We start from the raw sequence: 25,164 nt of genomic DNA, 5'->3' as shown, positions 1-25,164 counted from the left end.
GTAAGTATGTGAGTTATTACCCTGTAAACCGGTTTACATATTTGTTTTAAGTACCTGTAATCTGGATGTTGTGGATCACATGGAAGTGCTACAGTAAAGCAAAAAAAAAAACACAACTAAATTCACATAAATTTCTTTTTAACGAATAGAAAAGAGTGGCTCGATAATTCATTTGGTATCACTGTTTCCCGCGTTGAGGGTTTGAATCCCGCCTCTTGCGTTTTCTCCACTAGTTCATGTCCCTCAATCATTACCAGGATAAGTAAGTGATCAATAGATGGACAAATATTGAACTGATTCACTCCACTTTCACTGCATTAGATCTGAATGTTCCTGCGTGACAGCCAATTAGAATACAAAATCTTCGCGTGTATTAGTATTAAACTTGGGCTCGCCCTCGATCGCCGGAGTGCATCCTGCAAAGCCACAGAAGATCGAGGACGCCTTAAATGTTTAAGTGAAGGTTCTTTTAAAAGGAAGGAAAAGGGCCTCATTTTCGCAAAACTTGAAAATGATCCTTCGTTTTGCGTGCTGCCTCGACGTAGTTATCTGAACAGGACATCCTGGACTCGGATAAGGAAGTTAGGTCAGCCGGCTGAATACAGCATTTAAAAGGTAGGTAAGTACACTCCCGAAAATGGCAGTTTCTCAATGTCTAATAAGTTTACAGACTGGAATGGCAAATGGGAATTGCATGATTTTCATGCTCCATTCCTGGAAATTATGATCTGACTCTGACTTACAGGTATGATGTAGGATGATGATGATGCTCATGGTATTTTTCTCCCTATTGATGCTAAAAGCTAAGCTGAAATGCAGGCTAGCTGGCTGTCTGGGGCTGCCCTGTGTTATAATAACACGCTCGGAGCGTCCGAGGCTCCGCCAATCCCAGTAACCTCCCGCGCTTCCTGGACCATTAAGATGGTTAAAGTGCCTTCATTGATTAACCAGGCACAGTAAGGGGGAAACGGGGATTTCTGCGTATTTATCATTACTGGGCGCCCTAAAAATGCGGAAGGAGAATGGGGGTAAGATGCTAGAGTCCTGATTGCAGGTAGGACTGGGAATGCTGCTTTAAAATGGGCTGAACTGGGGAGCCATAAATCAGTCGTAGGTGTTTGCTTTGCGGCCGCATGACACGCAGCTCTGCGGGGCCGCCGGCCGCTTTGCGGAGTATCGCAGCCGTAGTATTTCGCAAGGTCGTTTCGCCTTTTTACCCCCCCCCCCCCCTTTCTAGCTCAAGTGGGAGGAGAGAAAAATATTCCGATTATCGAAGTAGTCGTGTTTGTCCATGCAGATTTGTCAATCTGATATCGACACGCTAAATGGATGGTAATCTTTTTTTTTTTTTTTAAAGAGTAAAACGCCCCCCCACGTCGATGAGAGCTGCTTATTACTTGATGCTGTCAAAATGAAGAATTTTCTTTCCCGTCTCGCATGTGCACTTTTAAAAAGTTGCTCGGATGGTGCCAGTTGCGTGTGACCGAAACCAGCAGGCCGTCGGATGGTTTATATTATATATCTTATTTACGATTTATATTTAATAAGAGAATATTTCATTAAAACGCGGAGATACGTTTGAAATTTCATGAATTTGAGATAAAGGGATTTTTGAGATGGCTCTTTTTATGGAAGGTAAGTGTTTAAAAAAAAAAAGAGAGAAAAAATACGGGGTTTAAGTGAACTTTTCAGACCGATGTGTCTTTCTGGATGATCAGTGTAGGGATCACATGTATTATGCTATATATTAAGTGATTTGTAACAAGTCTGAAGACATCACAATGAGATCTGTGTGTGTGTGTCATATATATGCGCCACAATGCACCCTTTAAAATGTGCTGCTTACTTAACTTTCATGTAACTTCTGTGTATCATTTAATCTTTTTCTTTTAGCGTGTTATAAAATCGCCTCGCGTGTTTCTTTGTACACTACAGTTAGTACAGTATTTGTAGTAGATATTTACTTAAGCAAAGCCAATCTAAATCCATCCTCGTCTTATTATTTAATAATTGAGTCAAAGCCGCTCTCCTTCGCCCCCGTAAAGCCTCCTCATTCTTTCGCTTCTCATCTGAAGTGAAAACGCCTCATTTCTTGCAGCCGTTATAACCTGCCGGTCTGTTCATTTACCGTCGTACTGTATTTTGGATATACTGTATTTCTGAGCATATACGTTATAACACCTATATGCCAGGTCGACATTGTAGTCAATCTTCTGAATCGTAACCTTGGGTATTTACGCTGGCATCCCGTTCAGGGTCCCCTGTATCTGTGCTTCTTCGGATAGGCTTCAGGCTCCCCGAAACGTTGCATTACCTATGCTGTGCATGGATAGATATACTTTGAATAATTTAAATATACTTTATAATACATTAATGCATCCAGTTATTCAGAAACTCGTGCAATACTGGGTCACGACGGGAATGCAGGCTTTCCCTGAAAAAGCAGGGCATCTGCCAGGGCTGTTGTTATTTATAGCCTGTACCTGTAGAGATGTAGAGATCTTTTCTGCTCTGTTTGGATCGGTAACTTAATTCCCATTAGGTGTTGCAGGGCCACCCACGTTATGGCTGGATTGGTTTAGTTGCTCCTCTGGTGGCTTGTATCACCGGACCCCGGGCCATTAGTGCGATTGGAACCATTAAGCCCTTTAAAGGTACGCGTGCTGCTTCTGGGTTTGGGCACCAGTTCTGCATTTTGGGGTTTGGTTCTAATACAGCTACTAGTGAATTAGCCAGTACTGCGCTGTTTACCGAGCAGATCGCGAGAAAAATACAGATCGCTGAACGGAGCAAGTCTGTGTTCCAGGAGTGATTTGGTCGTTGAGTGCATTTGAGCAATGTGATTTATGGAAGCGCAACACATCTAATCTGGCACGGAATCGACCTTTAATGATACGAAAATGACTAGTTGAACAGTTTTAACGAGTAAAGGCTACGAAATTGTTATGGTTACTTGCAATTCTTACTCTGCTAATACACATATGAGAATCGTGAGTTATATGGGGTCCTGTGTTTTAATGGTCACTTGGAGAAATCGGCAAATGCAGACAGCGAGTGAAAAGAGTGAGAAACGTGACTTGCTCTAAAGCCAACGCTGTCCAACGCTGACGATGAATATTTTGTGGTAAAATAAGCTCCGTCAGAATACATGAAAAAAAAACAAATAGTGTCATTGGAATGAAAGACGATGGAAAGGATTTTGAGTTAGGGGATGCTTTTCTGAACTGTACCATCAGCCAGAAAGCTTAAATCCAGATGTGGATCTTAGTCAGTAATGCCTCCGACGTGCACTGTCAGAAAAAAACGGTACAGACCTGATACAGTTTTGCCCATTTCTGTTCCTTAAATTACCCTACAGCCAGGGTATAATTGGTAGCCCCAATGACAAATAATTGTATTCTCAAAAGTCCAAATTGGTGCTTTTTTTCCAGACAGTGTACGGGGGTTAGCAAGCGTAGTTATGTGACGTGTTAACGGAACCCAGCTGATAATCGAGGAAATGATAAGCAAATGCTGGAAGAATGCAAGTTCTGTTACTGGGGCTTGGTGTGTGATTCAGTGGCTTGGGGGGCTGGAACTGTGAACGGAAGGATTAGTAGAGACAGGTCTGGGTTTAGTGGCGGAATATTTTGTTATAATTTTGTCCATATCAAACAATATTGATAATTATATGCTGACAATTAAACGGATTCAAAGCATGGAAAAAGGCAACACATTGAACAGACTGCAAACTGAAATGCAATTTTAAAAAATCATATGAAAATAAGCTGTTTCTTGTGGTAGGGCGTGATACTTGAAAATGCGGTCTGTAGCTTTTGTTAGGTTTTTCTCCGAATCCCTCGCCGCTGTTCATACCAGGGAATGGGTTTCACTAGGGCCGGGCGCGATGCCCTAAAAATACCACAGCATTCTCGGGTATTTTTTACAGTATCGATATTCATCGCAATATTGTAAAATTGCGCTAATATAGGAAACGGAAAAATGTGACATGTGGTTTTGAGTTTATTAGTAAAACAATTTGGTGATCAGTTATGGAGTGTGTGACAGGTAAAATGATAAATGACACCAGCAGCAGTGTGAAAATTGTGCACTATAACTGTTAATTATGCAAGGAAACGAGTGCGTGGGCTACATCACAATACTCACGATATTCAAAGTGAGTACTGACGATATGAATGTTCATAATCATGAGCGATATGTTATCGATATGCTGCTCGGCCCTAGACAACGTGACTTCGTCCTTGGGCCCTTGAGCGAGGCTCCCAACTCCCTGCTTTTTGAGGGACCGTCTGACGGTGATTTCTCCAGAAGTCTCCGTCATTTTGGATAAGAGTCTGATAAATAATTTATTTTATTTAATTTTCGATTTAACCATCACGAACTCATGAAAAAAAATCTAAATTTGCTTGTTCCTAGTCGAGTCTCCATGCACTTCTGCTCACATCACCATCACCAGTCGCAACAAGCCATTGCAACAGGTCACCAATTGCAGTGACTAAATTAGTTTTTCGTCTTTTGGAGTAAATTTTATTTTTAGACTTTATGTGTGAGGTGTGTGAATGGACTGGCTCCCGTGCTTACAAAGGTAAATTCCGTGCCTATTGTAATTTTCCCTATGAGCCCTTCCTACATTGATTCTTTGACATTTAGAAGACAACGAGGTTTCTTAACACAATGTCCAGTACGTCTCAGTACGAAAGGTTGTCAGTTAATTAGGAGAGTTCATGCATATTTCGTCATAGCCTCAGGTGGCGTCTTGCGAGAAATTCTAGAATAGTTTTTCTAACCATACTCGTTTACCCCCGGTCTGTCCGCAGGTTTCAGTAAAGGTGTCCCCAGCAGTATGATGGCCCAGTTCCAGGAAGAAATGCGGAAACAGCTAGAGACCTCCATGGACAAGGAGCTGGAGAAGCTGCTCTCCATGTCCGAGGGGGCTGACGTGGAGGTGGGTGTGGAACACTCGGGGGGGCCCCCTTCCTGGCCCTTCAAGTGAAAACAGTCCCATTACCAGGAAACAAAAAAGTCATAATTAGTTATCTAAACATATAGGGTCCAAAGTCACCGGTTGAATGATTCTCTTGTGTCCACAGCGAATTTGCATTTTGGCATATGATGAGGAACAAGGCATCAGCTCAAATATCATTGGTTTTGGGAATAAGAAGCTAATATGATGCAGTCTCCTTCCTTAAGAGCGCACGCGGACTCGCAGGCTAATGCACAGAGGCTTTCTCTGTTCCCTGACGCTTTGGATCCGTGATCCGGCCTCTGGAACGCGCATATGTTTCCAGTTTCCTGGTCGGGCCTCCCAGGCGCGTGCCTCATCGCCCGCGGAAATGACTCGCGCGCTCCGGGTCCCACGTCAGCGCGGTTTCTCTCGTCTCGTCCCCCTGGTTCCGCTCATATGAGACTCTGCAGAGTTGCCATGTTAAAACAGGGAAACGGAATAGTTGTCATAGTTCATCAGACGAGACATTTATTTATTTTTATGACACACCCACAGTTGCCAAGGTGTAATCCAACATTTCGCAGTGGGCGTATTTACCTATCAAGCAGCTCCAGTTCCTGTGAAATATCTTGTAATATATAATTGTAATATAAAATGTTAAATTGCTAAATTGTAATGACTCATTCCGTCATTTACTATTGTTTTTGTTGGTGGGAAAGCATACAGAGATTCGTGGTACACGTGCAGTGACAATGAAGATATTCTATTCTAAATAAATTTCAATGCAAGTCGTTTCTTATCGGCATGTGTGTGTTGCTCCGTCCTAGTGCAAGGCAGTGATATCTGCTTTAAAAACCTGGCAAATAATTATAACATTTTCAAAATGTCTTAATACTGTTGCTTTAATATGTCATAGAATCGATTTGCTTTCTTGTTATTTACGCGTCCTCCGTAACACTTTCCATCCTGTTAGTCTGCTGTAATGTCCTTTTAAGTAACAGCCAGTCCATTTATGATGTTATGGTCCAGGAAGTGACCTCATTTATGGTGAGAAAACAACAGCCCAAAGATCGGTGTTGGTGATGAGTTTTTTTTTTTTTATTTTATGGTATGTTATAGTTTTAGATAAGTTTGCCACTTTCCACCCTGTTATTTAAGTATTATAAGAATGAATAATATACTATAAACATTTCAGAAGGTTTTTGAAGAAGTTTTCGCCCTTATTTCGGCACACTGGCTAACCTCCGAGCTCCATCCACACTGCGGAGATGAGATTAGAGTTACAGATTCAGACAGTCCTACTCGCTGAGTCGTGTGCGTCTTTTATTTGCGTAACAATCTTTCATGTGCACGGCGCAGTTACAGACAGACACGTTTGCAGTGTCACCCTGCCTACACAATTACGGTACGGTGGTACATCCATCTTCTCAGCGATGCCTCGCGTTTGAGCATATGTCAGAATGTCATGCTTCACGCTACTCTGCTATTACGCTACCTGTCTTCCTGTCAAGGCTCTGCTTTTGTGCTTAAAATACGGTAGAACAGACACGTTATTAAAGGGTCTGGAGCGTACAGACAGCGAATGGACTGATCTCGGCTCACCTGACTGCCTGACGTCGCCTTTGCTGCTCCCTGTTGCAGGTTTCCAGGAAGAACTTTGAAGGCTTCAAGAAGCTGTTCCACAGATTCCTGCAGGAGAAGGGTCCATCAGTGGAGTGGTCCAAGATTAATAGGCCTCCTGAGGACTCGGTCAGTTTCAATCAATTACATTCTTCTGCACCCCCCCTCCCCCCTCCCCCCAACTCATCTCACCTCCATCAACTTGGGCAGTAAACATTCCCTTTCTGCCACATGAGTTATCCGCTGCTGTCAGAAAGCTTTGGGTAAATTCCGAACGTGGCCATGGTCCATTCCTTGGCGTGGGGTACAATAGGTGGCGAGGTGGGGGCGATAAGCTGGACCTGAAAAACAGGAAGACGTTCCTGTTCTAACAAAGGCAAACCATTAAACTGAAGGATTCTTCTGTGTAAAAGTGTGACAACCAGTCACTTAGGCTTGACATGTTGGGTATTTAGGACCCACACCTGAGACGAGGTCCCCAGGTGCCAGGAAGTGTTGCACTTGGGGAGGGGTAGGGAGCGCCCAAGGGATGGAAGTGCGTTGCACCTTCACCTGGAAAATACTATTAGGGCAATGAAGACAAGGGTGGAACAGATGGATGAAGATCTCAGCAGCGGCAGTCCTTCAAATTCTGTAGCCTCCATTTCGTAGCGTTGACTTATCGGAATACTTAGTCCACTCTGTATTCACGGTACATGAAAAATACATTGGAAACAGGTTGTACTTGGTTTCTGATTCAGGAATGTAGTTCTCCCCCAAGGCACTGTGGGAAGTAGTATAGCCAGCCCGGCAGATAGGCAAGACTTGTGTGTTTACGCTGGACATCTGAGATTCATTTCCCTCCAGCAGTATGGAATGTGTCTGCTTTAGGCTGATTGTGAGAGATGACCGTGGAGGTATGTGCATCTGAATGGGTGTACCACAGTTGTAAGAGACACTTGGCATGCAGAAGAGCAAGAGATGTTTTGGATTTCGGAGTTCACCTGCGAGGAACTTGCAAGAGCAAAGGGACGGGCAGAGGTGAAGAGGCACAAACTTCTAGGAGCACCTTTGATTTTGCCTTTCATTGCTCTGTCATTCCCTAACCCCCCCCATCTTGGTGACTCGTGTTGTTCCAGATTGCCAACCAGGAAGCTGTTTCTGTGCCTCTGCTCTCATGCATTAGTCAGTTTCGTTGCATGAACGACATTGGTCCTCGCCTTACGTCTTACAGAAGTCTGAGGGAGGGGCGGGTTTTAGGGGTGGGGGGGGGGGGGCTGGGCTATATTTATCTCCTTTGTCTAGTGCGTCAGACATCCATCTTCCTCACGTCTTCAGTCCACCTGCTGTCATGGCTTCTCCCTACATCTCCCAATATGCTGCCCCCCCCCATCCATTCCATTATTGCAGCAGGTTTAAACCTCCAGAGAAAAACCTACTGACTGAGTGAAATTGTTATCGATGTCCATTTAAAGAAAATCAATGCAGGGCTGCTTTCATTTTTTTCCCTGCTGTCCTCTAGCGGACTGGAGTTTTTTATTTTCATTATCCCATCCTGGGGCCCTCGGAAAAGGGCTCTTTTTTCTCAGGGACCCCTTCCTGTTGGTGTTTGGCTTGGGCTCGTGACCCCGACCCTCTGAGCGCGAAGGTCCCAGTCTGCTCTGAAAAGTGCGAACATAAATCAGCATTTTCTTTTCTGTCACCCCCCCCAAGAATGAGCCGATATCAGCATTCCTGCTGAAGCGGAAATCCCAGCTTGGAACCAGCTCCATTTTTTTTTTTTTATTGCCAAATAATCTCGTGTGATATTTTATTTGAGGTATCTGTAAAAGACCGGCTGAATGTGCACCTTGGCCACATCCTCTTTGTCTTCAGACCGTACAGGGTGTGATTACTGCACTCTGCTGTTATGGTAAAGCAGGTATAAAACTGCGTGGGCATCCTTAGCTCCAGGTGTGTGTTTGCCGTCTACCATAAATGCTTTGTGCTGTGGAAATGTCAAGTGGGAGGGGAAGACGCACGCTAGGGACCAGAAGGGCATTTGCTGGAAAAAAAATCTTACAGATTATACCGGTCAACAATTTATTTTCTTTTTGTTTAAATCAAAACAGATGATTCTTACGGTACCGTCTGTGCCGGATTCAAATATCTAATCGTATATTGACAGTATATGTGTAAGCTGGAAGTGACTCACCTTAAAAGTAGAAGTGTATGATTTCGTGCTGGTCTTGGCCTCAGGAACGCCCCTCTTTAGAGGACAGACAGCACCCTAGGACTGTACTTGGGGGGAGAGGGAGAGGGAGAGGGAGGGAGAGAGAGAGATAGAGAGAGAGAGAGAGAGAAGGATCCTCCCCACATGTCCAAACGTGTTACAGCCTGTAAACTTTGCCACAACAGACTTAACAGTACTTTGTGACCCTTGTACACAAGTAATATATTAAATCCTTATTTCTATCGATATAACCATACATCATCGAAAAAGTACGGCTGAGAGCAAAATCCTGAGCACATTTTTTAAATCGGCATTAAAAAGTACATAAGACGTCGTTCTGTGGGGGTAAATAAAAAATCTTTGTTGACCTGTGTTATATAAAATATCCATGTTTATAAACGGTTTACAATTAGAATTTACAGTAATTTATAATACGTGAAGATTTCGAAGTTCCTGTGATCGGCGTCACAAAATCTGACACCAAGGATTAAAAAGGAAACACAAGCCTTATAAACCAGTGATACCTGTTTTATTGGTCGCAGAACGAAAGTGGCCGGTTGCATTTACTGGTACCCCCCCCCCCCCACTGGAATCTCACACTGGCTCCTGACAATAGATAAATGTGGGTAGGGAGCAGTACTGGCATTACAGTAACCAGTAGATCCGGTGGAGTAAAGCTTGTCACATGACTAAAACCTGAGAATATACTTGAAAAGCGTGACGTGCATCTCTTACCTAAAACTGGCACCCTTGGAGGGGTTGGGAGGGGTTAGTGTGTGACAGGAATGCGGCTAAGACAGGTCTAGGGATGGGCAGCTGGGTCTTCATATGGATTTGCAGCTCATTTCTTATGTGAATGTTTGGGTAAAAAGTTGAAGGTGATGAGGCACTTTGATCTTGCCTTTCATTGCTCTGTCATTGCTCTACCCGGTATGGTGCACGGGTCATGTGACGCGTCCTGGATGGAATTTCCCAATGGGAAATAGTAAAACCGGTTTGGGTGCCTTTGTGGAGTAAGTCTCGCTTGGTGTTCATTTATTAATTTTTTTTTTTCGGTCAGAGGTTCTCTCTGAATTTAGGCAGTTTCAGAGTCCGGCCTCAGGTCGACATCCGCAGAGCCCCTCGCTCTGCAGGTCCTCCGACGCGCTCTCTGCAGGAGACGGAGTGTGTGCAAAAGCTGATGGGGAATCCCCCCCCACCACACTGGCGGAAGATTCCCGGCGAAATGCACGCCGTCACCCCCCCCCAGCCTGACGTTGCTGTTTACATACCCTCCCCCAGCTTCCCTCGCCTGGGTGAAGGTTTCCGTTAAATGCTGAGCATTGGGGATGGTGTTTTTTTTTATTTTTGGGGGGGGGGGGGGTTTGAACTGCTCTCTCCTGCCCCTTTGGTGACAGGGAAGGTCATAGCTTGAGCGGGGGACTCGGCCATCCTCCGCGTGTGGGGGGTGTAGCTGGACCCCCATCTCATGCTCACACACATCACCCCAGGGGACTCTGCGTCTCTCTGTTTGGACAGCTGCTGTCCTCCCCCTACTGTCCCCCCCCCATAATTGTCATTACACAACCAGGCTTCAGTCGTCCCCCCCCCCTCCTCCAACCATCCTCACATGGTATGGACTTGCCCTGTTGCGTCGTTCAGGACGATTCTTCAGAATCTAGCATGTGTCACGTTTACCAACAAATTACCTGAGCATTACAAAATGAGAGCCTAGTGTTTTGATGTTTTATTGAACATATATGAGCTGTATTTGGCTCGGCTCAGAGCAGACGCCCCCCCCCCCCACACCCTGTGCTAAACTACCCCTGGAGGAACACTCCCAATAACCCTACACCCATACTGTGATCACATTCACTCTCCCCATGTCTAGAGGGAATATGGCCAATCTGTTATAATTCATTTTTAAGTCTTATGTATTTTACTGCTCATTTAAAGGACAGTTTTATTACCTGCTACACCTATTGCTGTCAGGATAGACCGCCAGCGAACACGAGCGTCAGGAATGCCGTGCTGGAGTGCACGCACGCACACACACACGCACGCACACACACAGCCGCCTTTACAGGTACCTTAAAATGGATGCACTCTGCAGCAAATAAATCAGACAGCTAGTTGTATTTCTTCTTAACGAGCCTCCAGAGGTCAGTTCAGATGCCCCGCCCACCACAACACCCCCACAAGATGAGGTTTAGAGCATGGGGGACAGTTTGTCAGGCCCTTAGACATGGTAGCGTGGGGAGGGGTGGGGTGTTATGTTTTCTTCCTTTTGTGTCAGCTCTGTAATCCCATCAGGTGGATCTGATTACACATTATCAATGGACATGGCATCCAGTAGTAAAGCTCAGTATTTAATCTTAGCCTTACATTCGCCCCATAGCTCTCGAAGCTATTGTGACCAGTGTAAAAAGATACCGGGTTTACCCGGTTTGCCAGCAGGATGTAGGTCTGCGATACTTGAGACTGCTGCCGGTTTGCTGCTGTTCCTCTTCTGAGCCACTGAGGCGGCACCACCGAGATATTTGGTTAGCATCCATACCACGTCGTCTAAGAGGAAGAATCTGGATGAGACGCCATTTCCTGCTACTCCATCAGATCTCCCACCCTCCCAGACTGTGGTAACGCCACTCGGGGAGGACAAGCCCCCCTGAACGTTCCAAAAACCTCCCTAACATCTTGACCCCACCGACTGCAGATCCAGCCCTACGACAAGATCAAAGCCAAAGGCCTGTCGGGCAACGTGGCGGCCATGTTGGACAAGCTGGCAGTGGTGAAGCTCAACGGGGGCCTGGGAACCAGCATGGGCTGCAAAGGGCCAAAGAGTCTCATCAGCGTCCGCAATGAGAACACCTTCCTGGACCTGACGGTGCAGCAGATTGAGGTATGGTATTGGTGCCCCCTACAGGCCACCAAGCACAGTGCGCTAATGTCAAAATTGTCCCAAAGTTCTCGAAGAATCACGGCAGGTATAGACGGGATACGGCCAATGAAGGACATGGCAGCGCTAATAAAGCAGAAAATGCTGCAGAAAATGTATAAGTATATAACGGCATTGAATTATGTGCCGTTACCATTTATAATGAATGAATAGCCTTCCAGCCTGGATAAACCAGTCTATTGAAAAACCCACATTTCTAACAGAGTCGCTCTAGTTCCGCCACTGTGTAATTTATTGTTACACCCACGCTTTCCTATTTGTCTCAGCTGTCCACCCATGCGGCCCCAGAACCACGATCTTGCCAAGTAAAAAAACTTGGGTGGATTTTTTTGTTTTTAACCCCTTCGACACTGATTGTAAGGTGGTGAAACACCCCAAAATTACGAAAGAAAACCTCAGTACAAGGCAACATGCAGATTGAAGGTTTAGAATGATCTAACGTTCAGCCAGCTTGCCTACTTGCCTCCGTCAGCTAGTAATAAGGTCTTATTTCACGGATGACGCATGAAATTGTGAGGCTTCAAGGATGCGAGGCTTGTTCCACTGGACAAATCTCAACTGAGAAGTAGATGTTTGGACTTGTTTTATTGAAGACTCTTATTTTACCTTTATCTATCGAAACATGTAGCACAACCTTTTGTGACATTTTTTCCTCCGAATTGAAGAAACATTGCTCGACCCGTCATGTAACGCAACTTCAAAAAAGTCCACCAAAGACGGTCCGCCGAACTGAGAGGGATCAGGGCTCAAACCTTCAAATATTGTCATTCGTTGTCATGCTTAAGTTGGCAGTAATAACCAAAGTTGGGATAATAACCAAAACCTTGTATTGGTAACTTAATCGTGCTCGCTTGCAACGCCAACTCCCTTCACAGCACCTGAACAAGACTTACAACACAGACGTGCCGCTGGTTCTCATGAACTCCTTCAACACGGATGAAGACACAAAGAAGATCCTGCAGAAGTACACGCACCACAGGGTGAAGATCCACACCTTCAACCAGAGCAGGTACAGACCACCCGTCGTTCCCTAACATTTTCTCTAAACGGTTCATTCCTCATTCATTGTTGTAAATACCATATTCGTGACTCATGCTTTTGGTAAATACCAGCAGCGTAATACCTGATTCTAATCTCTCCTAATAAATCCACGCATTACCGCCGCAACCTTGCCTCCCCTCTGACTTTTATCAGTGGTACAGCCCACCTGTTTCACCCCTCTCACTGTAACTAACATAGTACAGATCCAGATTAACTAACGACAGACACCCTGTATAATATCCTGAAGCCTTTCATGATTAATCAGATTTTAAAGCAGTTCTGCTGTATTTCTAACATCTTGGTTTGGCCAGAACCACAAAGACTAAACAGGTGAGTGGTGTTGAGGCTGAATCCTCTTAACATATCCCAGTGCACAGACTGGGCACAGCCCACGGGGGGGGGGGGGGGGGAAACCAAGCCTTTGTAGCTGCTCTTGCCAGCCTGAGCTGTATAGCACTCTGGCTTGTGTCAGACGGCCAATGGAGACGTAACAGCCAATTAAAGATTAATGAGGACCCACCGCAATAATGGGAAGGAATTAATATTTCATCTGGAGTTGGGGGCTCAATTTACCTCAAACCCTGCCTCCTTGTGGATAAAAATATCTCACCTACCCTCTGTGGAGCCTGCGTCTGGCTACGCCGACAGACCCTGGCGGTGATGTCACTTTGAATCCCCTGGAGAGGCGTCCCCCCCCCCCCCCCCCCCCCCCCCGCCCTGCCCCCCAGCAGGACATTTTGTAGTTTTTAGAAGTGACCGTGTAGTGGAATAAAGGTGACATGTCATTTGCTGAGCTTCATTTGTTCAGTGGGGCTGTGTGTGGCTCTGCGTTCGGAGTGGGGGGGGGGGGGCTGATCCCATGACTGGAAGGTTGTGGTCCAAATCCCCGCATCACCACCTGGACTATTTTTTTTTTTTTTATCACTGGGCCCATGAAAAAGGTCCTTAGCGACCAATTGTACTATGTGAGCCTGCTTTCCGATCCCCAAGTGAATAAATGATACTGACCCAGTATAGGACAAGTGGGTATAGAAGATGGATGGATGGACGGATAATAGTTTGTTGTTGAACAGACCGTTTGTTTTAAATGTCCCCCTCACTCTCGTACCTCCCCCCTTTTCTGTTTCTGCATCTACCAAAGAATGGCTTTAATGTGTCAGTTTGATCCATGACCCCCGCAGCCATGACGTCCACCACCCTGACCCCCCCCCCCTTCCACTTTAAACACGTACAGTTATGTTGACGTACAGCCTCCCATCCCCCTGCTCCCAATCAATGTTTTTCTGCGCCTGACAGGTTGTTTGTTTTTTTTTTTCCCTCGCTTTCCTTCTGACCAAGGTCTTCCCGTCGGAAATAACTCAAACGTTAACCCCCCCCCCCCCCCCCCCCCCCCCGCGCCTCAGGTACCCGCGGATCAATAAGGAGTCCCTGTTGCCAATGGCGACAGACTTGGGCATGACGGGCGAGAACGCAGAGGCGTGGTACCCGCCGGGCCACGGCGACACCTACGCCAGCTTCTACAACTCGGGCCTGCTGGAGCGCCTCCTCACCGAAGGGAAGGAGTACATCTTCGTGTCCAACATCGACAACCTGGGCGCCACTGTGGATCTGCACATCCTGCACCACCTGATGAGCCAGCCGAACGGCAAGCGCTGCGAGTTCGTCATGGAGGTCACCGACAAGACCCGGGCCGACGTCAAGGTGAGAACAGTGCCCCCTGCTGCCCAGATCGGGTGAAACATGTAGGAAAATGATTAAGATTCCGGTTAGCAGGAATATAGGAAAATTGCTGCCAGTCCCTCAGCCAACCAACTATAGCATTAACTAGAAAATTAAATAAAACTACCAGACCGAAAGGGCTAGTTGGGTGGGCGGGGGTTGTTGTTATAGGCAAAATAATATTAGAGAGCCTGATATGCATAGATGAAATAAAAATTAAATAAATAAAAATAATAGCCACAGTTCTTAATTATTTACCACAGTCAAGTGGTCTTTAGCTGAAGCCAAGGTGACTGATATCGCATGAGACTTGTGGTTATGTTTTATGGCACCGTAGAAGACATGACATGAAGTCTAGTGAAGGAGCTTCTGTCTGCCTGGGAGGGGGCGGTGTGGGGGTGTCATTAAGGGCGGGAAGTTAGTGGAGGAGTCTGACCTGGCACCGGTTTGACATGGGGTGTAGGGTAAAATAAGGGGGCGGGGTTTACGCGGAGTGGAGAGCGTGGGGGTGGAGTGACAGTCAAGCACTGCTTCGATTATCACGTTGGTTAGAGACGGCTGAATGTGAGACACCTCCCTCCCAGAGGAACGGGAACAGGCACCAGAGGCTTAATCCACCAGGATGTTTGAAAAGTAGTCAGCGGGTAAACAAATGAGTAACCAGCAGAACGAGGAAGAGCGGTGGAAATGGGAGGCACTGAGAAGAGCAGTCTGCATGTGGAAGATGGTTTTCGCATTGCGCTCTGACGACACAGTGTGTCCCCAAAGGCTGTCTGGGTCACTGTTCAAGCAGCTCCTCAATCAGTCCGATCCCACAGAGCGTCCCTGCCCAAGTCTCCCGAAGGAATCCGCACAGAATCCGTGGCACTGTTCAGGATGTAACGGCGCACAGCAGGGATGACCCGATTAGGCCCGGATGGATGATGGGGACTCAGCCGTTTGCTCTCCCGCTCGCAGGGCGGCACGCTGATCCAGTACGACGGCAAACTGCGGCTCCTGGAGATCGCCCAGGTGCCCAAGGCCCACGTGGACGAGTTCAAGTCCGTCAGCAAGTTCAAGATCTTCAACACCAACAACCTGTGGATCTCGCTGGCCGCCGTCAAGCGGCTGCAGGAGAGGAATGACATGGACATGGAGATTATCGTTAACCCCAAGGTGAGAGGCGGCGTAGGGGGAGGGCGCCCTACTCATGGACAGGTGGGAGGGACAGGCAGGGGAAGGGAGTACCGGGATCCTTTTGTGGTTGACTACAGTAACAGTAGACCTGCTTATTTGGCAGGTTTAAAACATGCATTTGAACGCTGTGATGGCATGGTGGTTAGCGCTGCTGCCTCACAGCATGAAGATTTTGGGTTTAAGACGCATTTCTGTGTGGAGTTTGCATGCTCGCCCCATGTTCGCGTGGGTATTTGACGCGGGCTTTGATTTCCTCCCACAGTCCAAAAGTGTGCGAGCTAAGTTACTTGCTGACTAAGTTGGCCCCGTAATTGTGTGTGTGTGTGTGTGTGTGTGTGTGTGTGTGTGTGTGTGTGTGTGTGTGTGTGTGTGTGTGTGTGTGTGTGTGTGTGTGTGTGTGTGTGTGTGTGTGTGTGTGTGTGTGTGTGTGTGTGTGTGTGTGTGTGTGTGCGTTACCGCCTGCCCAGGGTTGGTTCCTGCCTGTGCCTGTTGTTCCCAGGATAGGCTTCGGTCCCCCAGCGCCCCCAGTTGGGATTAAGCGGTGATGGAGGGATAGTGGGGTGTTGTGATGAGCTGGTTGACACAGAATGAGACATGGCTCCCACTTTACCATAAAAACAAACCCATTATACACCAGTACACTTAGAGAGCGAGAATAGGGAGCAGCTGGGGAGAATTACCAGGAACAAGGAGGTTACTAGACTCATCTGCCAGAGACAGTCCACTTTGGGTGGGGGTGGGGGTGGGGGGGGCAGACATCCATCTGTATCAGTTGTTTTTCATTCCCAGTCCAAACTGGGTCTGTTCCAGCTTAGCTGTTAATTTATTATCCAGCACTGAGATGTTTATTGAATAAGTCACTCGAACTAAATTACTCTGTTGTTAAACCGAATTTGTGTAAAGAGCACCGGTAATTGACAGGGATGCAAGTGATGTTCCTTACGGTTTTTTTGTTCTTTGTACCATAAAATGAATAATTATTTTAAAAAATCTTGCTTTAGCCCTTGGGGCCGGGGGGGGGGGTTGTGCAGAACACCACTCTACGATTACGTTACGTAGACCAACTTGAATAGCAAGTGGGCCGATTTATGAAAATCAGCGGGGGTCCGTGGGTCTCACAGAATATTTGTCAGCTAATGGCTAAAAAATTACTCTCGATGATATATTAGTATGAACGAATGACACAAGTGCATTTTCTTTAACTTTAACACTTTCACATAAGGAGCTTTTTAACCAAGGTCCGTATTTATATTTTGCTACATTCAAGATGAACAAAACAAAGCCATCAGACCAAAAACAAATGGACTGTTTACAACATAACATGACAAACAATTGCAAACATAGCAGGTCCATACCCACAGGCAAATGTATTAGAGCTGAACAGTAAAAGAGACGAACCAAATAATTAACATAAAACATAACTGTTGTCACAGAGACGACATGTTATATTCTTTCATGACAGATATGCATTCGTTGCGCAGTAAACGGACCAGTTTACTCGTCGCTGCAGGCAAAACAAATAAATATTTGTCCGTCCATTCGCTCTGGAACTGGCAGATTTCCAAATCAATTTTTTGTTTTTTGGGTTTTGAGAGCCACATGTTGTTAGTTTAGCTGACTCTGAGCCCTTCACCTCTCAGCCGGTGATCAGAGCTGCCGGTATACCATAATTATACAGGGTGGGCCATTTATATGGATACATCTTAATAAAATGGGAATGGTTGGTGATATTAACTTCCTGTTTGTGGCACATTAGTATATGTGAGGGGGAAAACTTTTCAAGATGGGTGGTGACCATGGTGGCCATTTTGGATCCAACTTTTGTTTTTTCAATAGGAAGAGGGTCATGTGACACATCAAACTTATTGGTAATTTCACAAGAAAAACAATGGTGTGCTTGGTTTTAACGTAACTTTATTCTTTCATGAGTTTTTATGAGTCTTGCGGGCCATAAAAATATCAAAAGGCCACATATCCGGTCCACGGGCCGCTAGTCAAATAGGCCTAACATAGACTCTATTCTTACAACGGACTAGTGACAGACCGCTAAAGCACACGACAGCCAGAGAGCACAAAGAGGACCCGGGGGGGGGGTGGCGGGGGCACATGATACAGCTCATTTAAATGTGGCATCCACCAAACTCACCCACGGCATTGGCGTTCCATGTCTCACACCAGTTAGCAGAAGGGCTAATGATATGTTTGAAATGTGTGAGTGACAGGTGAATGGGCACTCTGGCAGCCAATCAGCTTTCAGCGCCACTGTGGCCCCACCCCTTATACAGCCCCTGTTGGGATTGCTTGGAGGACAGAGTCTGTCCTCACCATCCACCATGTCCGAGCGAGAAAGAGCCTGGAGACAAGGATCCGGGTCAGTGGCCCCAGCGATCGCCACGCCGCCGTTTAAGACACATTTGCGTTGCCGTTCCAACGCTTTCAGCCTAGAACAACAATAGAGGTAAAAGCTGTGTCATCAGAATTAAAGTTATCGTGATGGGCTGCTGAATAAACAGAAGCCCACAGGTGGTTTGGTAGAGGGTGGGGGCTGTACAGACGCACCAGGGCACTGGCCGCCCAGCCCGGGTCATGTGACTCACAGTGCAGTCATTCATCCTCTCGCTAATCGGCTGGAGTCGCACTGAATTCATGCTCCTCTGCATGAATTTTGTTTGTCTTATAGTTACGTTGGCAACATCTCCTCCAAACCCCCCCCCCATCGACCCAGTTCATTGGCTCATTGGACAGGAACCGGCCCACTACCAGACACAGTGTACTTGGAAAGCGTGTTTTTTCCACTGTTCAGTGCCGAAGCCCTGGACTCTCTCTCTGCCGCACACAGTAGGAAATTAAATCGCAGCGCTGTTGCAGCCTCTGTGCCGAGAGTCTGCTCTCCCCTTCACCCACAGCGCAAATTAGGATCTCCTGCCTTCAAGCGCTGTTCGCTCTCCTAATTTTAGCTCTTCCACAACTACTGAATATTCAACTAAGGTCATTTTCACAAGTCGCCTCGCTTGCCCGTCCGCAAATAAATCATTTACTAACCCAAAGGTAACTCCTGAGAAATGGCAGGGATGGAGTGCGGTGTTGTGCCGTTCAGAGGGCGGGGATGTTGGGAAGGTCGCTGGTTCTGATCTCAGAGTTGGCAGAGTGATTTACCTACTGGGATGCCTGACCAAGGTCCTTAAGCCCCCCAGATGCTCCAGGAATTATCGAATCCTGCTTTCTCAACAAAAAAAATGTATTGCTTTGGGTGAAAGTGTCCCTAAGTAAAAATGGATGGAATTCCACCATCTTCCTGATGCTGATTTTTCCTGCGATACCTGCTTGGCATTTATCCCACCTCTGCGCACATCTTCTCCCCTTTGCCAGACCCTGGATGGAGGCCTCAATGTGGTTCAGCTGGAGACAGCTGTGGGCGCCGCGATCAAGTGCTTCGACAAGGCGTTGGGCATCAACGTGCCCCGCAGTCGCTTCCTGCCCGTGAAGACCACGTCCGACCTGCTGCTGGTCATGTCCAACCTGTACAGTCTGGAAGCCGGTTCCCTCACCATGAGCCAGAAGAGGGAGTTCCCCACCACTCCCCATGTCAAGCTGGGCAGCTCCTTCACCAAGGTACTGGGAACCACTCTACAACCTCAACATCTCCGTCCTGCATTAGCAGTCAACCCTAGTGTATCTCATAGCCTTTCCAACAGCGTGAGGGGATCTAGATTAGCACAGAAGCGGAAATGGCGGGAGCTGCATTGGCAGAGAGCGAGTGCCGACCTACACCAGGAACCTGCCCCCCCCCCCCCAGAACCCGCTGGGGCCATCCGCTCTCCCCCAGCACATTAATAACAGTCAGTCCACATTAATATTGATGCACACTGAGCAGCATTCGGGCCGCTGTACGAACAAGTCAGCTGATATCAGAATCCAATCGCAGGAGCTCTCCCCACAGCCTTCTGAGCTGGATCCAGCCGGTATCGACCGGCTCCGCCATCACCTTTGATGTTCATTGTGGGCCTAACGTAAAGGTTTTTTTTAAATCGTGTTGCATAATTGAGTCCCTCATTCACCAGTCCCCTCTCCTGCGAATGCGCCGTAAGGATTTCACCATGTTCCTCAAAAACGCTGTTTAGAACAGCTACTTAACCAGATTTCCAAGGTGCTTCTACTCCGGTTCCCCGCCTCGAGTCGTTTATCGCTGGATCCCTCCGCCCTGACGCTGCGGCTTCGGTGTTTTCCTACAGGTGCAGGAGTACCTGACGAGGTTCGAGAGCATCCCCGACATGCTGGAGCTGGACCACCTCACCGTTTCCGGGGACGTCACCTTCGGGAAGCAGGTCTCGCTCAAGGTAGGGGGCTGCCGCAGCGTCCTTACCCCCGACCGCATCCCTTCGTGAATTTGAACTGAATTTGAATTGCAGCTATAACAATACACATTACCATCCAAAAGACGACCCCCCCCCACCAAACCCTTAAAAAAAAGCTACGACCGGCTCCTCAAATATGCTAATGCAACATAAAGATTTAACTATGCAAAAACAAATGAAATATGTGCCCTTGGAAAATGACTTGGAGGGCCGATATAACCCAGAAGTGTTCTGTTAGAATTGAACATGCAAATATAAATTATACCTCACTCACATATACATAAAGATCATTTAAACATGATTTCCTTTGGGTACTAAAGACTTTTGCACAGTATGTTGCATCTACCGCTTGTACGATTATGTTTCCCTGCATTCCTGTATTGTGCGATTCGCCTTGAATTCTTTTAATTGAATTGCAATGGATTCAATTCTTCTTCCTGTCATTCCAATTCAAATTCCCGTTCATGAGTGAAATGGGGCACAGCTCATACATTCTGAGTTTTGGTGGACTTTCATTCCAGGGAACCGTCATCATCATCGCCAACCACGGCGACCGGATCGACATTCCGGCAGGCGCCATGCTGGAGAATAAGATTGTATCTGGCAACCTGCGCATCCTGGATCACTGAGGCCTCAACTGTAAAGCCTTACTGCCACCAACCGGATGGCCCGGTCACATGACACACTGACAGCCCCCGTGATTGGCCGCGCCCGACTGTGAAGGGAAGAGGGTGCTGCGAGCTCCCATCGTGATCTTGTGTCAATGTCGTCCTTGTGTTCGATCGCTTCTTTGTGAACCACGTGTCCCGCTGGATCCCTTAGGGTGGATGTGACATTTTCACACCCTTGTAAAGGTCCTTAAAGGTCCCCCACCCACTAAAGGCAGTGCGTCACATTTCTGCCTTCGATAAACCAGAATAAAGTGCAATACGGATTCAGTCTTTCCGCTGTGCATATTTTCAAATGCGTTTAAGGTCAACAAAAGGAAGAAAGTAAATCACACTGGATCGCTGCTTTGATTCCGTGACCAAACCGGTGACAGTTCTCTCTACATGATATCTCTGATCTTCCCACATCACTTTCTTAAAATCCAAAAACTCAACATCCTTCAGGGCTCCCTCGGATGTCAGCCACACGTGTACGTGTCCCAGTGACGAGCCTGTTCAGCGGCAGCGGTCCCACCATCACCATGGTTCTCCGCGTCTGGTAACAGCTGGGCCCCAGACCAGCTTTCGGCCACCACCCCCCCCCCATGACATCTGCTCCGAGGATCTTCGTTAAGGCGTCTTTATGCCTTGTGCATCCGTGTAACCGCAAGGGTTGAGCGGCGCGATTTTCAGCATCATTGACGACTGCATGTCCGAACGTCTGCCGCGAGATTCCGCACGAAGCTGTGCGCTTCGGTCACACTTCGGCAGCGAAGACTACGGAGGCCTTCGACTGAGTCACGTGAAGCGATCCACCGCTACCCATATTTATACAATCTGTCCTTGGAAGAGCAGAAGGACGTGTGCAAATTTCTGACGTGATGTCACCCAAACCTTCTGCAAACTGAATCCCAGTGAGCTCAAATAAATCCTAACCCTCCCCTCTGCTGTAAGTCGCTTTGGACAAAAACCTCAAATAAATGGATAAGATGTAAAATGCAAAGCGCCTGCTGTCCGTGACCAAGTCCACAGTCCGTTTGGTTTAAGTATAAATGAACATTTTGAGTCCAGAACCAGCCCACACACGCACCACACTGGTCCTCAAAGACCCCCCCAAACCCCCAGCCCCTGTGAAATCTCCACACCAGACCTCCATACTGTGTAGCACGGCTTTGTATTTAAAAAAAAAAATAAAGTCCACTTTCCTGTTACTGTTATTTGCTCGGCAAACGGCAGCACTTATTTGCCTAAAGCACGGTGGTAAAACATTCATTTTCTGAACTTCTGCCACAAATCCAGCTGTTTGTCCGTCTTAATACACAAAAGACTTGAAATTGCTTCAGAGAGGCCCTTTATTTACCTAAAGGTACACAATGACGCCTACACTCGGTGGATAAAAGCACAAAATACATTTATCTAGCCTTTGTATCCCTTGAAAGGCTAGATTAGTATTCTGCTAGATGCACCATATCCTCACCAAAAAGCACTTAACTCTATGGTACCTGGGTAACACGGAGGGGTGAATCCTATTGGTTAGATTTTACTGCTGTTCTGTAGGTCTCTGCCTTTCTGTTTGGAATGTCAGGTGTACATTTTTGTAAATTATTTATTTAACAAATGCTTTTATCCAACGCGACATACATTTTGACAAAGTAGGTTCAGTCAGACCCTGGAAGAACGGGGGTTATTGTGTAATCGGCCTGCCAAAGCTGGGATCTGAACCAGTGGCCTCTTGATCAGAGGTGGAAATTTCAGGTTCAGAGAGTACTAATCCAGACCAAATATAAAGAGTCACAGTCACAGAGTACTCAGCTGGTTGGTTGAAACAAAATCTTGGCCTGGATTTGTACCCTCTGGACCTGAAATCTCCACCTCTGCTCTTGATCATAGGCACAGCACCCTAACCTGCTGAGACGCACAACACCCCCATTAGTGGCGCTTGTAAAATTCACAAGCGTGGTAGATTCCACCGAAAGAGGATTAATGGCCACCTTCAGCTTCTAATCAGGAATCATGATCAATGCACTGGGCCAAATAGTGCAGGCGACTGACCCACTCAATGTTCAGAGGCAAAGCCTGAGGTTTTTCGATATTTCCTAGGACTGTCGTGGGATGCTGGCGTTTCTCTCGTGACGAGCGATTTCTCCCAGGCCGAGGCTAGAGGCAGGCTACAGTTAAAAACCGATAAGCACAAGGTCGCGCAGAAGCTCAGCAAAAACTCGCCGATCTGTTAGCGAGACCCCGATCTTCAGCGTGGGCTGCCAAGGCGGACAACCACGGAAGGACAACGAACACGTAGCGGGCCAATCGGCTGCCCCGAGCTGAAATCGAACTCTGAAAGTCATAAGAGGTCATCTGTGGAGGAGAGGGAGTGACAAAATATTTACACTTTTCACGCTGTATTTACCGAAGTATTGCCAATCCAAAGTGAACAGTGGATAATGTGTGCAACAAAGTATGGACAGATAAAGATAAGGCCAAGCCATCACAGCAGAAAAGTGCAAGAAAGAAAGAAATATTTAAAGAGCTCTAAGATCTTAAACATTCATCTTATCCAACTCTTTCATACCCCGGGGCCAAGGTGCTGATGTAACAGCTTTGACCTTTAACTGGCAGCATCAGAAAACTTTGATCTGGCCTCTTTTAAAACCCTTTAATCTACATCGTCTCAGAAGCCTTATCTCCAGTCACGATGATCTTGGCAGAGAAAGGGAAGCCCTTTGAAACAGATCACTTGGTTTCAAAGGAAGTCCCCCCCCCCAACCCCAGCTGTTATTTAGCTGGTCGTAATTAAAAGGCACCCGCTTTTCAAAACCAAGCCTCGGCACTACGTGACCCGAGTGCAACAGCGACGCTCTCCTGGCTACATTTGCAAATCTTTGCCTCCAGGCAAAGCCTCCGTGTTTTGAGAGGATTGTCTATAGGAGATGGACTGCTGCCCCCCCTCCTGAAAGGAAAAGAAGAAACTGCTATACACTCACACAGCAGCCATGCTTGACTGGGAAATTCTAATTCTGAAAGGCAAGCATGGCTAACGAACGTCAAGCTGATTTTATGACAGATGTCCCAGTAATTGAAGCACCACCTAGCAGGGGTATTCCAGACCCACAGGCTGCAGCAGCGGTGGGGAATCGAGGGTATTGCAGCATTCTAAGCCGTCCGTGCTCCCTCGCGTCTAGCTGAGGTCAGCTGACATGTGTAGCGCACTGGGGACCTCACAGGCGTTTTATTACGGGTGTTTCAATTGAGGACGAGCGAAAACCGGGACGCAGGTGCGTCCGGTGAGGTTTGCTTCCACCTTGTGGCCGCTCGTGGTACAGACGCTGTAAATTTACAAGTCTGGCAGTAGCCCATAAACATAGCTTTAGTCTCCGTCCTGGCTGGGTTTCGGTGCAGAAGTCTGTCAATTAGCACAATTTCCAGAACCACAAAGGACCACGATGATCCCAAGTCTGTCCAGGGAAACATTCATTCCATAATTTAAATTTGCTTTTTGACAAAAGTCCTTTTTTGCTAATTAATTAGATAAATGCAGAACCATCATCGAAATTAAACAGTTGGCAGAAAATTTTTTAAGTCAAATGTTTTTCTGAGCTTCGTTGTTTGCCCCAAAACACCCTGAGAATTCCTCAGTACTGCATGAAGGCCCTTCTGCACAGGTGAGGGACCCTGTGGTTTGGTGGGCTGAGCTGCAGTGCCTGTGAGCAGGAGGTTGTCGGTTTGAGTCTGGCCTTGGTAAAGCGGTCATGCCTTTGGGCCCCTGAGCAAAGCCTTTAACACCCCCCAGGTCTGAGGGCAGTGCTGCCAAGCTCGCTCTAACTTCTCTGTGTCACCGGGTAGGTGAAAAAATGATTTAATAAGGTGTCAATATTATAATTGATATTCTTATAATTGGGGTTTTCTTGCTTCCCCCATCTCGCTCTCTGTGGACGAGGGCAGGCTGGCTGAGGGGCAGCTACCCATTGTGGCACCCAGGGACCTGGGGGTGAAGAACTTTGCTCAGGGACCTGCAGACATGCTGAGGACCCTGATGGCCTTCTGATCACAAGCACAGAGCTTTAGCCCACTAAGCCACCCCCCTCGTAGCCCTCATTTACAGTCTATTATTAAGAATATAAAAAACACCAGCAATAAATTCTGGTCTCATTTTTCCACATCTACAGCTAACAAGCTAATATGAGCAGTAATGACATAAATACACAATTCTGCACAGGCTACGCCTCACTGGCGACTTCGGGTTTCCAACCAGCTGCCGCAGTACAGGCTTCGGTCCACGGCTATTAGCTTCAACTTTAAACCACAAAACACCTCATCATAAAACTGCACTTGGAAAAACGGAATTTCACGGTAGCCATATTGGCTGTGGCTCAGGAACGTTAGTGCCGATGCATCCTTACACGGTGAGACAGCGATGAAGAATCTTGAATAAAATATTTTCAGAAGGACAATCATCGTAGACACGGGGTTTGTTCTGTTTTAGCCGAAGTTGAGGACGAGTCAATCGGTCTTCGCCTGACATGAAACACAACCGGACA

The 25,164-nt window shown here is 47.0% G+C and overlaps 1 protein-coding gene across 4 annotated transcripts; it reads left to right on the top strand.

Moving 5' to 3' along the window:
* The first annotated feature begins 317 nt into the window (after nucleotides 1-317).
* ugp2b (UDP-glucose pyrophosphorylase 2b) lies at nucleotides 318-20,916 on the top strand. Of its 4 annotated transcripts, none has more exons than XM_049006805.1 (10): nucleotides 318-619; nucleotides 4,818-4,945; nucleotides 6,587-6,694; nucleotides 11,449-11,634; nucleotides 12,567-12,700; nucleotides 14,136-14,433; nucleotides 15,409-15,606; nucleotides 18,997-19,239; nucleotides 19,860-19,964; nucleotides 20,504-20,916. In XM_049006805.1, the coding sequence occupies exons 2-10, from the start codon at nucleotides 4,844-4,846 to the stop codon at nucleotides 20,609-20,611; spliced, it is 1,482 nt and encodes a 493-aa protein (XP_048862762.1). In that variant the 5' UTR covers nucleotides 318-619; nucleotides 4,818-4,843; the 3' UTR covers nucleotides 20,612-20,916. The 4 variants fall into 4 exon arrangements, with proteins under 4 accessions (XP_048862762.1, XP_048862761.1, XP_048862763.1 ...); XM_049006804.1 differs by having other exon boundaries at nucleotides 321-615; XM_049006806.1 differs by lacking the exon at nucleotides 318-619 and adding an exon at nucleotides 875-1,054.
* Nucleotides 20,917-25,164: the final 4,248 nt, after the last annotated feature.

This window comes from Brienomyrus brachyistius, chromosome 3 (assembly GCF_023856365.1).
Source record: "Brienomyrus brachyistius isolate T26 chromosome 3, BBRACH_0.4, whole genome shotgun sequence".
NCBI lineage: Eukaryota > Metazoa > Chordata > Actinopteri > Osteoglossiformes > Mormyridae > Brienomyrus > Brienomyrus brachyistius.
The sequence above is the reverse complement of the archived record's forward strand: the minus strand, read 5'-3'. Positions and strand labels throughout refer to the sequence as shown.

Excerpts from the sequence above, each read along its gene's own strand:
- ugp2b (XM_049006803.1), top strand. Across the intron at positions 6,695-11,448 it reads ATAGGCCTCCTGAGGACTCG|ATCCAGCCCTACGACAAGAT; the intron begins GTCAGTTTCAAT and ends CACCGACTGCAG. Across the intron at positions 19,240-19,859 it reads TGGGCAGCTCCTTCACCAAG|GTGCAGGAGTACCTGACGAG; the intron begins GTACTGGGAACC and ends GTTTTCCTACAG.